This window comes from Pteropus alecto, unplaced genomic scaffold, assembly GCF_000325575.1.
Source record: "Pteropus alecto unplaced genomic scaffold, ASM32557v1 scaffold88, whole genome shotgun sequence".
Classification (NCBI taxonomy): Eukaryota; Metazoa; Chordata; class Mammalia; order Chiroptera; family Pteropodidae; genus Pteropus; species Pteropus alecto.
In genome coordinates, this window is record NW_006494611.1 from 13,754,619 (window position 1) to 13,769,009 (window position 14,391).

General features: G+C 39.7%; 1 protein-coding gene across 1 annotated transcript in view; it reads right to left on the reverse strand.

The window, feature by feature from the left end:
• Positions 1-11,358, reverse strand: part of LGI1 (leucine rich glioma inactivated 1) — a 36,332-nt gene extending 24,974 nt beyond the window's left edge. Inside the window, 4 exon segments of the mRNA XM_006925940.1 lie at positions 10,426-10,497; positions 10,896-11,189; positions 11,191-11,238; positions 11,240-11,358. Coding sequence (XP_006926002.1) covers positions 10,426-10,497; positions 10,896-11,189; positions 11,191-11,238; positions 11,240-11,358 — 533 coding nt within the window.
• Positions 11,359-14,391: the final 3,033 nt, after the last annotated feature.

Here is a 14,391-nt window from a genome sequence, read left to right on the forward strand (position 1 = left end):
TGTCACCTGCCCAAGAGAACTGTTATTGGCATCCCCCAGGGAATTACGCACCCATGGGCATTGTGTGTAAACACGGGTATGCACTTCCAGGTACATATATGTGTCTGTACGTTTATATATGCATATATATATATAGATGAGAGAGCAAGACACACAGCTTACAGCTGTTGGAAGATTTGGGGTTACAGCTGGAGAGCTGACCAACTTGTTTAGAGCTGCCTTTGCTTAAATGATTCAGACTGTGGTTGTTACTAATATTCTCCTTTTTCCAAAAGAATGGGGCTGGTTGAATGATAATTAATAATAGGCAGATGACTCATGTTAGTTAAATGCACACGTTCTAGGTGCATGTGTCATGTGAATAATTTGAATAATTTACATTTGAATATTTTTAAATATGCTTTCAAGATAGGAAAGCATTAAAATGGGAAGCATCACACATGAGCACATTATTTCATAATTCTCTTTGATTCTGATCCTTGAAAAACATTTTCAATGTAATTCAGCTGATCCTTAAGTAGACTACCACCTCTTCAACCTGGGGAATAACCTTACTTTAGCTCCACATAAATGAGTGGGGAAGCACCTCAGAGAGACATGTAGTTCAAGTCCTCTTTTCACAAGTGAAGAAAGCAAGGCCTGCAAAAGTTAAGGGACTTACCCAAGGTCACATCTTTTGTCAGCAACGGGGCCAGGATGAGAATTTAGGTGTTAGATTTGCAAGGGTTCCCCTGGGAATATTCTCAGCATGTACATCAGCAAAGATTTGAGCATGGACCTACCCCTTTGGTTTTATAGTTCTATTACCTCTCATCCCAGGACAGTCAAACTTTTCCTTTCTAGGAGCTGGTGTAACTAGTAAACAGCCCATCTCCCAGTGTCATTTACAAATTCAGTCCGTATCTTCCTGGTCCTGAAATACCAAGAAAGGACTTAAATTTTATCTAAAGCCTATTCTGTGCCAAGCCTAATCTTTAGCAGCTTGCCATCTATTAACTCATTTCAATCTTCAAATGAACACTATAATGAAGGTTTCATGTCCTCCACCTAAAATATAAAGAACACTGAGGTGAGAGAGGTAAAGCTTATAACCTTCAGAGCTGGGATTCTGTGCTCAGGCGTGCTCTTCCCACTGGTGCTGGTAATGGTCACAGGCAAGGCTGTGCTTCCTCTTTTTAGTCTCACCAGATCAGCCCAGTATCTACTGCAAATCTAGAACAGCCTTGCCCAGTAGTCCCAGAGTATATTCCCTGCAATAAAAGGCCTTCAGGGGTCAAGAGGTTTTGCATGAACAAAAAAAACAAAACAAAATGAACTTGGGAAAAGTAGGTAAGTGAAGTTAATTGAGGTTCTTAATTACATGAATCTTTTTATCTTTAAATAAATTGAGACTCTTCAAAAAGGAATTAAATATGCAGTTTTCCAACCATATTGACCCTTTTATCATTGAGCTTTACATAAAATGAATATTCTATGGAACATACCCAGGGAAATGCTGGTTTAGCCCTTGGGGAAATAACTGTGAGCGAACCTGCTCAAAAAACAAAACAAAACAAAACAAAAAAACAATGAGATTGGAAATTTAAGCTCAGGGGCCTTTTTCCTGTTGAATGGGCTGCCAGGGATAATCTATTTCCTCTGATAGAGGGAGCATCCACTGGGAGGTCCCCAAAGAAGCAGCGTGTGCCAAGCTTGATCAGGTAGATAACCTAGTGTGAGGCTTGAATCCCAGACATCACACTTAGTGAATCCGCACTAACAGAATTCTCTGACTTACTCCTTTTGGTGTAACCTATATGCATATAGATGATTTAAGGCAGTGGTCCCCAACCTTTTTGGCACCAGGCACCGGTGATTCTATGAGAATCTAATGCCTCATGATATGAGATGGAGCTGAGGCAGTGCTGCTAGCGCTGGGGAGCAGCTGCAAATACAGATGGAGCTACACTCACTGGCTTGCATGCTGCTCTCTTCCTGCTGTGTGGCCTGGTTCCTAATAGGGGTTGGGCACCCCTGGTTTAAGGTATCTTTTAAGATGGGTTTCTTCCTACCTGCCTAAGCTCTGCTAGCAACCCTTTCTAGAATAGGTGAGGTATAAATAATTAAGCTAAAAAATAAAATGAATATCAAAGGCATAGATTCCCTAAGTATAGTCCACAGACCCATTATTCTATGGGATGTTAACAAAAGTGAAATCACTAAAATAAGTCCAAAGCTTTTTCCATGCCAAGGCACATTGTGAATAGCCAAGTGGGGACAGACTATGCAGTTTCTCAAATTATGTGAGCACAGAACCCTTTTCTTTCAGGACAAATGTTTCACAGGACAGAAGTTTAGAAAACATTGGCTTAAGGTATAACTTTAAAGTAAATAAGTCTTTTTTCTTTTGCTGTTTTCTTCTCTCTCTCTCTCTCTCTCTCTCTCTCTCTCTCTCCTCCCCCACCCCCCCTCTCAAGCAAGGGGACCAGAGCTTACACATACAAATGAGAGCTGAATCCTAGGGGAGCTAGATGTTCTTGCCAGTAATTATTCCACTCTTTCAAAGGCCTTTTGAAACTTCTTTTCAGTAATTGTCTCCTTTTTCTTTTGCTGTTTTCTTCTCTCTCCCTCTCTCTCTCTCTCTCCCTCTCTCTCCTCCCCCACCCCCCCTCTCAAGCAAGGGGACCAGAGCTTACACATACAAATGAGAGCTGAATCCTAGGGGAGCTAGATGTTCTTGCCAGTAATTATTCCACTCTTTCAAAGGCCTTTTGAAACTTCTTTTCAGTAATTGTCTCCAGGAATCAGGACACATCCCCTGAATACCCTCATTAATGGCAAACGTTGACTCTCTGAGAGGGAATTTGATTTTGGGAACAAGACCATGCAAAATCAATTCAAGCTCAATGATTCATGTTCAAGAGGAAGTGGACAGAAGTGGTTAAAAGTGAGAACGTGGATTTAAACCCCTGCTCTGCTACTTATTAGAGGTGTGACATTGAGGAGGTTACCTAACTCGTCTAGGACTCAGTGCTTCATCTGCAAAATGGAGATAATCATATCCCCTCACAGGGTTATTGAGATGGTGAAGTAAAAAATAAGATATATAAAGTGCTTAGCATCAAGCAATATAAAAATGACAAATACTCAAGGGGATGTGAAGTACAGCATAGGGAATAATATTGTAATAAATATATATAGTGCCAGATAGGTACTAGACTAATTGGGGGGATAACTTCATAAATTATATAAAGCCTAAAAACGATGCTGTACACCTGAAACTAATATAAAATAATACTGAATGTTAACTCTAATTGAAAAAAAAACAATTAAAAGTTTTTAAAAATAAAGAAAGAAATGAAACATACAAACAGAAATGATAAGTGCCCCCTAATGAAACTTCACCTGGTTTAATTGCATGGTTGTAAACTGGCAATGAAGATAATTCTCATATAAGGATCTAGCCATGGAAACACAGTTGGGAAAAATCTGTGACCTCCTAGAAAGAGTTCTCTGCAAGTCAAGAGTTCCTTGTACATAAAAATTTTAGTCTGTTTATTTTTTTTAAAGGCACATTTTACATAGGCAAACACCTGCCATCTCGCCAGGTAAAGGGATCCAACAATTCCTTTCCAATCCTTGCCCATGGGAGGGAAACTGAAACATTGTTTTATTATCAGCCACCATGGGGAGGTCCTGGTATATTCCTAATGGACCTGCTTGGGAAATCGGAAATTCCATTACTTTTTAAATAATAACTTCATAATAGTCAATTTCATATTATGAAGCTTTTTCAATTAAAGATCTAATTTACTAGTTTGTTTGAATTGATATAATAAATTTTGTTCATTTACTTAAAAAGACCATTTGCTATATTATATTAAAGTAATTCTGTTTGTAAAATAGAATAAAGCACAATAGAATTTTAAGCTAGGAAGCCATCTTAGTTAATTGAATGTGGAGCTATCAAATACCAACTTATGTTTTATTTGGTTTTTATCCTCTTTCAGAATCTGTTTCCAGATTTCTGCCTTCCCCTGAAAATTAGGAAAATACAGCCCCATGTTCATGTACCGCATTCTCATCGACAATTATCTCTTGGAGCTGAGGATGTCATTTTTAGGTAAGACATGTCTTCTCTGATTTACTGCAGTCACTACCATTCCCTATAGTCATATACCCAACTGTTCCCTTCATTTACCTTATCACCCTCACCCCCATTGACATTTGAGTTTGATAACCATAATTTAATCTATCTCTAGTATTTTACACATATAACATCTAAGGCCCAGGAATATTTTGTGACCAACCCAAGGTCACACGGCCAATTAATTAGTGGCTGAACTGGATTTCAAATCCATGTCTCCTTTTACCATCCTATTGCAGAACCACTCATATGAAGACTGGTCAATTTTAACTATTTTAAATAAAACCTGGTGTGTTTTACAAAATGTGGTGCCAGTTGTTTTTTTCATGAGGAAGAAGTATGTTCTGCTTCCCTTCCCCCCCTCCCCCGTCCCTTCCCGGAAAGGTAAATAGTTCATGTTTTCTGTGAGAAGTATGTGAAGGAGAGATTTGTTAGAAGGTTCCAATGGAGACCTATGTGTAGAACAAGGAAATTTTAAAGCTGAGATCATTGGCAAACCCAGCCTGTACATTCAGATGCTAATTCGATGTCATGGTCAATCGAATTAAAGTGATATTCAGATACTATAATAAAAGCTATTGAGTTACAGGAATTGTGCCCAGCACTTTACATGTATTGTTTCATTTAATCCTTACTGTAATTCTGTGCACTAGGTACTATGGATATTCCCCATATTGTAGATGCAGATAACAAGGTTTGATTAAGCTTGCCTAAAATCACAGAACTAGTAAGCAGTAGAGTGGGTATCTGACCCCATGTTTATCTGACCACAAGAGCTGTCTTCTTTGCTACTTGCCACATTGCCAGCTTACTTGGGTTAGCTGTTTTGATATCACAGCTGTCATTGTATCACAGCTGCAATCATTTTGGCCTTTATCAGCCACAGATCAACGACTGGCAAGCATTGCCATCATCAACACTCAACTGAATACCATTTTGAACAAAATGAGAAAGCTTATCAAGACTACCTTACAATACTTTCAAATACAGACAAAATATTATTTACCTTTTTAGGGATCAGTGCCAGCTAGGAGCTGTCATATTAAGGAAGAGAGGGAGAGATGTCACTTGTCTTTGTGCCCGTTACAAAGCCCAGGATTGTGCCTGTAGCACAGTAGAACCCCCAAATTTATTTGCTGAAATGGGAAGGTTTTGATTTCATTTTGTAATTGCTTGTAGCTATACAATGAATAAATACTTGTTTTAGCTAAGCAAATATAAATAAATCAAAAGGGAAATTATCTTTGTGTTAATGGAATTTTTTTCATCTTAATAATGCTTAACCAATATTTCCCTTTGGATGTCCTGTCAGACTGGAGAAGAGGGAATTCTATCCTACATAAGAGAGATATTAGTCAGCTCGGCAGTCAAATGGAGAACCTTGGAGCCTACATATGATTTTTTATATGTCAAAGGCCTAGAGACAGTTAGAATGAGATAAATGAGATTCAAGCAGTGAATCTAAGGAAAGGCCTTGGATGTTTTGCCTTTTAAGTTCTGGCACACTGGAAATCTCTGTTGAAGAAGTTTGACATCCTAATGTCATAAGCAAATGTCTCTTCACGTTATTTTGGTTCAGCTCACTTTCCAGACCTCTACACTATTAGGTCTTGTGAAATCTAATAGGAAAAAACAAACATAAGAATGTGAACATGACCGAGACTATCTACTGATAGGAAAACAGGAGTGTTTAGTATAAAATCTATGAAAATATGGATTGAATTTAACAAATATATTGTAAGCAAGGTCTAGGCTTACCACATCCAGGCTCTTGTCTAGGACCTTAGCTATTGATGAAAGACACGGGCAGATGCAGCACAAATAGCTCTAATAAATGACAGGAAGTACCAAAGACATCACTAAAGTCCATAGAGCTTGAGAAAACAGAGGTCAAGGAATGAGGCACTTCAGTCTCTTTAGAGCTTGGGGTGCGCATGTGCGCGCATGCATGTGTGTGTGCGTGTGCGTGTGTATGTGAGAATCTTGTGGAAGATGACCCTGGACAAATAGCCAAATTCTCTTAATACGAACTCAGGTGTTCAGACTTTCTCTGTTTCTAGAGAACCATTAAATGCTTCCAAGCATGCAGGTGATAGGAGATCTGCGCTTCTGGAATGTAACACTAAAGGAGATGGGTAGGATAGGAACCAGAAGCAGGGAGACCAGTGCAGAAGCTCCCACAGTAGCCGTGAAACAGTGAATGCAGCCTCAGTTAGGGCTATGGTCCTGAAGTAAGGAGGAGGTGGCAGATTCTCCTGCTAGTTGAGAAGAGACGAGTCCAGTTGGAAGTAGACAGTGAGGGAGAAGGGGCAGGTAACCTCTAAGTTTCTTGCCTGAATAATTGAGAGGATATAATACGCTTTCAGAGAAAACATTTGTTGTACTGGGCTAGTTTCATAGTTACAACAAACTTTAATTCATTAAAAAGTTAAAAATCAGAGAAATGGGTCATTGGATGAATTTTAGACAAAACAGCCTAGATAACTGAAATTATTACTTCTTGGTCCATTGTGGGGGCATCAGCTGGGCATAATCCAAAACATGCTCATCCATAACCAGCTAATAACTTGAAGCCCTCTTTGCTGATAGGTCGGGCTTGAGTAGTCATTGAAGATTGCTAAATTTTCCTTAAACTTGTAATACAAGGAGAAATAAAAAAAAAAGGCTGATCACTGTAAAGGCGAAATAGACCATGAATATTTTACCTTGGACTGATAATATTTTGAAGCACTAAATGATAAAAGCTTAGTAAGGATAGACTTATTATTTATCTTGTTCATGCTATTAGCTTTCACATTTTTTAGTTTTTTATTTCTTAAGAATTATGTACTTATGTGTTGATCATAGGTTAATAGAAGAAAGAATAATCCCCCCACCCACTGAGAGATCAGTTCTCTTGCTTCAAACAAGATAAAATCTCGTTAGAATAAATAGAATTTTTTCTGATCACACTGAATTCTTATATATAGTTTTTTTTTAGCATGATACTAAAACCAACCCTGTAATTTACTTCCTGCAAGTAGAACTCTCTTAAGGGTTGGAGGTATTCTTTTGATTAAAAATTTCATAAACACTTGGCAATGTGGCCACATTTTATACTCTTAAATTAGAATTTTACTTCAATAATGAGCCTATATCATTGAGGATTTCAGTCTTTAATTGAGAAGGGCTGTAATGTGTGAAAACACATTTCTGCAAATTGCATTCACTATAAGCATCACTCCTCACAAAAAGCAAATTAGAATGAATAATTGTTCTCATTGGTTATGTTTCACATCCAGCCCTATGGAAAATATCAGTGAAATAGCATTTTTTTTTTTTTTTTTTGAGAAAGGTTTTGTTGTCATTTAAAACCATAAATGAGATATTTTTTTAAATATATGTTTTGTACAACTAACCTGATGAATTTTTATTAGATAATTTTATCCTTTCTCCCCTCTACAGAGTGTGGACTTTTTGTTTTTCTTGTTCTCCAACACATACTGCCAAAAGTGGCCTACCAGGATCTTTCCCTCAGACACTGTGTAACTTAAGGAGGAAATTGTCTGTTTCCCTCAGTACCCTAGGCTGACATTTCAGAAAGTACTTCTCATCATGTATCTGCAGAAAGTCTGAAAAAGCATGTGGGGCCATAATGAAATGATCAGATTGTTAGGGTGGATAATGGGAGGGGGGCATTTCTTTTCCCATGTCAACAATAGGCAAGGACCTAACTGCCTTTGTACATCAATCAAGCAGAATAGATTCTGAAGTTTATCATTTTGCAGGATATGGCAGGTCAGTTTGGTAATCTGTGGTCACAAATGCCATTAGAATTCATTGTAACCCCCAAGCAATGGCTGGTATGATCCAGGCCTAACCTGATAGCAAAAGTCATACAACGGCAAATTCAGCCTCCTTGGTTATCTTGTTTTAATGGAGGATTGGCAGCCCACGTGCGGTTTTCAAAGCACGGGATGGTCCTGTCTTACAGAACTCTTTTTGTCTGTGAACCATCCATTCCCACCGCTTTTATGATTATGGCACAGTTGATATTTGGAGACTTAGCATTTATTTCCTCAGTGAAAATGTGCTAATAGATCCTTTCCTGAGGATGAGAGGAAACAGAAAATATTGGGCAGGGAGAATGGGGAGTAAAATGTTTAGGAAACAGGGTCCTAGAGATTAGAGACAAACTTTGACCCCTGACTATTTTGCATAAGATCAGCCCAGGCACAAATCTGCCATGTGGAGGTTAGCTAATACGAATTAAGAAACAACACACAGAGCAAGAATTACTCGCCTTTTTGTTATTTCTGAAATCTGAACTGCTTTTAGAAATAAGGGTTGGAATGTTCCATAGGAACTCGGAGCATGGGACACAGGGGCATGGCACACACTCGGTGTGGGCTATTTAAAAACCAGTTCCTTGGCTTCCCTCTGTGATTCTAAATACGTGTAATCACATTACCCTGCAGCAGCCGGGAACTATTTCTATAACATTGTCCAGCATTTGTGCTGCTGAGGCTGGGTCCATCCAGCAAAAACAAAGTGGAGATGTGCTAACCGATTAGGTTGATCAATCCAGGCTTTCTGTGTCACCACTAAAGTCCATCTAGTGTTAGAATATGAGCAGTATTTGTTGACTGACACTTCTCGAATTTTAAGGACTGATCTATTTATCTTGGGGGAGAGAAAGATGCCGTAGCTCATCAAAAGGATGCTTTTAAATGAGCCATTTATTTATTTAACAAATGAACAACATAAGCATAATTTATCACTTTCTCAGATACAACCAATTCTTATTCTATGGAATGGTCCCAGCACAGGAGACTTTGACTCTCTTCGTGCTAAAGACTCTGTCTTTTATGGATTTGATGTACTAACACTACCCCTAATTATACCATTAGCTGTCAATCAAACACATAAATCCCTTAGGAATATTCTACTCAACTGTTAACCACTCTAAGACATTAGCTGGTAGAGGGACATTAGCCAACACTGTTATATAATGTCAGAACACCTGATCAGACTTGTGAATTAATGGAATAGTCAAACCAGTTTTGTGATTTCACACAGACAAAACAATAAGATGATTTTTAAAAAGCTTTTTAGCTTTATGTAAAAAATTGAAAACCTACCATTTATAAAATGTGTGACGATTTGACTTTATGCCAAACATTTTATCTACTGAATTTTATTTATCTCTGATAAAAACCCTTCAATGTGTCATTACTTCCATTTTACAGATGAGGAGATTGAGGTTCAGAGAGATTTAGTCATGTACAAGTTTACAAGTCTAGTTTAAAATTTACATAGAGTTCTCTCCATTTTCAAATCAATGCTGTTTACCTCTGTATATCTAACTTCAAACAGCCAAAACAGTCCATTAAGGCAAGAAAACAAAAACAAACAATCAAAAAGAACCCCCAAAACTTGGGTCCTGAATCATGTGGTTAAGATAACAAAAACTCAGCTGATCCACAGTTGGCTAATTCCCTCCTGGAAGCCTGTAACTACCACCCGTCTGTTGCCTGACACCTAAGTACCGGGAGACCTCTTGACCCCCATGTAGTCCTGCTCTGAAAACTAGCAGTCTAACAGCCAAACATACACATTAGAAAAAATTATACATGTGACATTATGCCTTTGGGGAGATCTGAGTCAAATATTATTTTTTGACTATTTTGAGACATAGACTGAATATGTGGTTCCCTTGTGACTAACTAAAAACACACAGCTAAGACTAATCCTTTGCACTATGCTATATTAATATTTTCTTTCCCTCCTTGTAAGGGGACTAGTTATAAATTAGACGAGATTAGAAAACAGTCTCTCCGGAATGAATCTTTTAAGGAATTACCTAGAAAGAACCCAGATTTTTCCCCCCACATGGTAAAGCACACAGAGCAGCAGCCTGCCGCTGGTCCTGGGAGACAACATCTTGAGCGCATATGTTATTCCGGTTCTGTATTGACTAATTCAGAAACTCCAGGGCAAAATAACCAAAGTTCCTAAGTCAAAAATGAAAGTAAAATAGTGGAATGGAATTGGAATCACTGTTGTAACATTCCAACAACTTCGTAAATAGGCATGAAAGTAGACAGCATTACAGGTTAGCAAATTTACCATTGCAAGAATCAACCTGCACCATTGGTGTCAAGTCGCAAACAAACTCATTTACCTCTCACTTGACTGATATTCTTTTTCTTTCCAGAAATATAATCACATTTGACAAAATTAATATTGAGATTGTTTTACTAGAGGCTTATCCAAATATATGCTATATTAAAAATAGTCATGATATAAATATTTCTCACAAGAGCTGCAGCGATGGTGTGAATAAAAAACTCCCTTCTGAGATTTCAGTAAAACCAGATCTCACAAAGGATCTGAAAGAAAACAAACAAACGGACACACACAAAGACACACACACATACACACAGAACAAACCTTATGTTAATTCAGTTTGGCAAAACAGTCACTATTTTGACACTATTTTATGAAGTACGATACAGTTTCTTCCCAGATGAAGTAGGAGAAATGAATCTGCTACAGGTTTCTCATAATAATGTTCAGGGTGGGGGGTGGGGGTGTCTAAGCATGTTCCATAGCAGCTAATAAAAATCAAAATTTCTAAATGCAGCAAAATGTTAGCACTGTCAAATGGCCAAGCGTGCAAGAGGAATCTCCCTCTCCATGCCCTTCTACCAATACATACAAAGCCCCAAATACACCGGCTGGAATTTTAAAATTATAAATCAGATAGCAAAATGCTTACGGGCCTTACAATGAGATAACATCAGGAGGAACGGTGCGTGGAATGGATCTGGCATTCTCACATAAAGCATTATCTTTGGTACAAGTACACACGGCAGGGCATTTTGGCTTCGCTGGTTTCTTCCCCTCAGTCAGCAAAAGCGCAGATAAGAGACATAGGAAATAAGCAATTCTTTTCAGAGGGATGCAGGCATTTCCCATCCTTTAGCTTCTCTCTGATTCCTTGCAGTCGAAAAAATCTCCCCAAACATGAACAGGGCTTCTGGAATTCAGCTGGTGATTGTCTTGCTCTGAGACCAGGTCATAGGAGTCCACCCTTTTCCTTTGCCTCTGTATCTCTGCTTTTCAAAACGGACCTGCAGCTGATTTGTGAGCTGCTCCTTGCTCCAGCAATGCACTGCTCGGGGAAGAGACCTGTGAGGTGCTGTGAGATGGGAGGGATCCAACTGCTGGAGGAGAGAGCCGACTTGCATCACCACGAAAACACTGAACACAGACCAGCCTTCGAAGGCAAAGTGAAGTGATGTAACAGAAAATAAACAGCTTCTGCTTGCACTGAGAGGCCCTTTAATTGTTACCAAAAATAGGACGGCATTATGTCTTATTAGTGAGTGGGTGGGCGGGTGGGTGGCAGCAGTCAGCTTGCATCGGATCTCGGCAATCTCAGAAACCTCTGGGAATTCGCTTTTCATGTGGCAAACAACCTAGTCAGAAAAACTGGCTTTGGAGCCAGCCCTGGCTGGAAAAATGAAGTTAAATGAAACTCTCTCCCTCCGCAGCATTTGGCTAAAACCTTCGTATTTCTTGCTGAGTCCACCTGACTGATGCCATCGTTGAAAGACAAATAACAACACATGGAGAATGTGACTTTCAGGGAACGAATGTGAGTGAATGCTTTTTTGACACTTATCAACTGTCATGAATTATTGGTTTTCATAATCTCCACCCCACAAATGTGTAAGACATTCTCTCCTTCCGTGATGAGGGAGGGAAATAGAAGCGCAGACTGCCCCTGTGTACAATCCACTCTCCTTGGCTTCTGGAACTCTCCCTTCTTTAGCAGTAGCATCAGAAACCTGGAAGGAATTCCCTGCCAGCAGGAGGCAGCCAGCTTTGGATTCTCAGGGCTCCAAAAAAGGCTCAGTTTAGCCTAGGAGGCTGAAATATGATGGGGGAAAATGCTGGACTAAGAGCCAGAGACCTGGCTTTGAGGTCCCAGTTCTGTCATGAACCAGCCAATGTTGTCTCTGGATCTATTCCCCTGTCTGTAAAATGGGGATGATGGTATAGATGTTCCATAAATATTATAAACATTAAAGCAAAATGGTAGGCTATGTTACTGTCGTATTTGATAGGAAAGGAGATGCACCTTTGGAGAAGGAAATTCATTTAAAGAAGAAAAAGAGGAGAGGCTCTAGCACTGGGGCAGGGCAGTATGGTCCAAGAGAGTGAGAAGACTCTTAGGATGGAGAAAAAGGAGGAAAATAGATCCTTGGTCCTCTTACCATGCTGAAGATGTCCATCCTCAAGCTGGCACAGTTGGCCAGGGAATGTCAATCTGTCCTTTCTTTTTCAGCTTCCTAGACTGAAAGTAGTAGAAGGATTATATGAGCACATGCGTGATTAGGACATAAATTCATTCCACATGGGAGCTTGATGCTTTGACGGTCTACCCTTTCCCTCTCATAGAGTATCCCAGGCTTACTCCAATCACTTGTTTAATTCTCTGCAAGCTCTGTGAGGGGAGGGTAGTGGCAGTCATGCTCATTCTGGTACTTGACTATTATTGTCTGATTACGCAGAAGACTGTAGGCTCCATGAAGGTAGAGACCCTGCTGGGAATTCAGTGCCTGGACAGCATCGTACATGGAGTGAGCAACCCATATGCCTCTGTGAGCAACCACAGAACATAGAGACTATTCATGGTCAGGACATGCTCATCCAAAGAAACTTCAGGTCACGCCATAGATTATAATAAAGGATTCTGGCAATTCCCTGAAGAAGTCACAAGTGAGCTGATCTCCAAGGTAAGGGGGAATGAAAAGAGAATTGGCGAGAACATTCCAGGTAGAGTCAACAGCATATTGCAAAGGTCTGGCCACAGCCTGGCCTTGACCCAGGAGAACAATAGGAGACCTCTGGAGTGTTTTAGGCACAGGAGTGATATATAATCTGGTTTGTGTTTCAAAAGAACCAGTAGATTATTATAATTAAGCCAGTTTTTGAGGGTTTATAAATATTTTTTTTACGGAAAAGAAAAAAATCTCAGTCTAAGAGAAGTAATGATTTTCGAATGGATTCTACTAATGCTTCACTGTCAAGGACTCTCTGGAGGGAGAGAATTATCATAGTGTTTTTAGAAACTGTGACCTACGGGCAAGCCCCACTTGGAACAGTAAAAGTGTCACTTAAAAGTTGGCTGCAAGTCAGATTTTTGTAAATTGGATCCCGCTTCAAGTACATAGTGGAAACTTGCACCATAAAATAATTATGTGGTGAAAATTTTATATAGAGTCATTTTTATTCAGCCAGCCACCCCCTAAATTATCTGACTTATAAATGATGCATTTTATAACTAGAAAATAAAGACCCTGAGAACTTTCAGGACCTCAGAATTCTTGGGTCTAATCCCCACATGTTACAGATGGTAAAACTGAAGTACTGAAAGGTCACACAAACGGTTAGTAGCAGAGCCACCACTCTGCATGGGGTGACGCTCTGGCAGATACTTGTTTAAACTGATGGGTGTAGTCAAACAAGATAATTCACTCCCTACACATCACTTTCAAATGCATCAAATTATCAAGATTGCTTGATCAGCCCTTGGCTTTGGGCTCTGTGGACGCAGTCAAAGAAAGGGTGAGTGGTCTTTTAAACTTTCTGACTTGGTTAAGCTGGGAGGACGAATGAAAGAGGGAAAAGAATCATACCCATAATTATTCACTTTGCAGCTGTATTTATCTGGTGGTTCAGTTTGTCAGTTCAAGTGCGAAAAGGACCATGGTGGCGGGTGGGGGGTGGGGATGACTCTAAGGACAAATTACAATGGGCATTCTGAAAAGACAGTAACTTTTTCTTTTTCTACGGCATTTAAGTCCAGACTTGAATTCCCTATTCAATTAAAACACCCACTAAGATCAGGAATTTTAACCATGTAATGCAGAATGCTGAAGGCCTTTTACGGAGGAAAAACTGCTTCCTGGCTCCAGAATTGGGTCTGAAGAGGTGGCTACAGAGAGGAGGGCAAGTTGCTATACTAAAGTCTTAAGGGATCTGGGGATGGGGCTCTGTTGCTGATGAAGCTTTCCTTCTCAACCCCTCCTCCTCTTGAAGCTGTGGTAGGGTACAGAGAAGATGTGGAAAGCGGGAGAGTGGAAGCTTAGGGGTTTTCACCCACTTGGAGGTCTTTAGATAAAGTCTGGCAGCCTACCTGTGGATTACAGTGGGGGTCTTTGGGAGAGGGGCCTAGAAAAGATGAACTCAGAGCTGGAAGGAGGCCCAGGGAG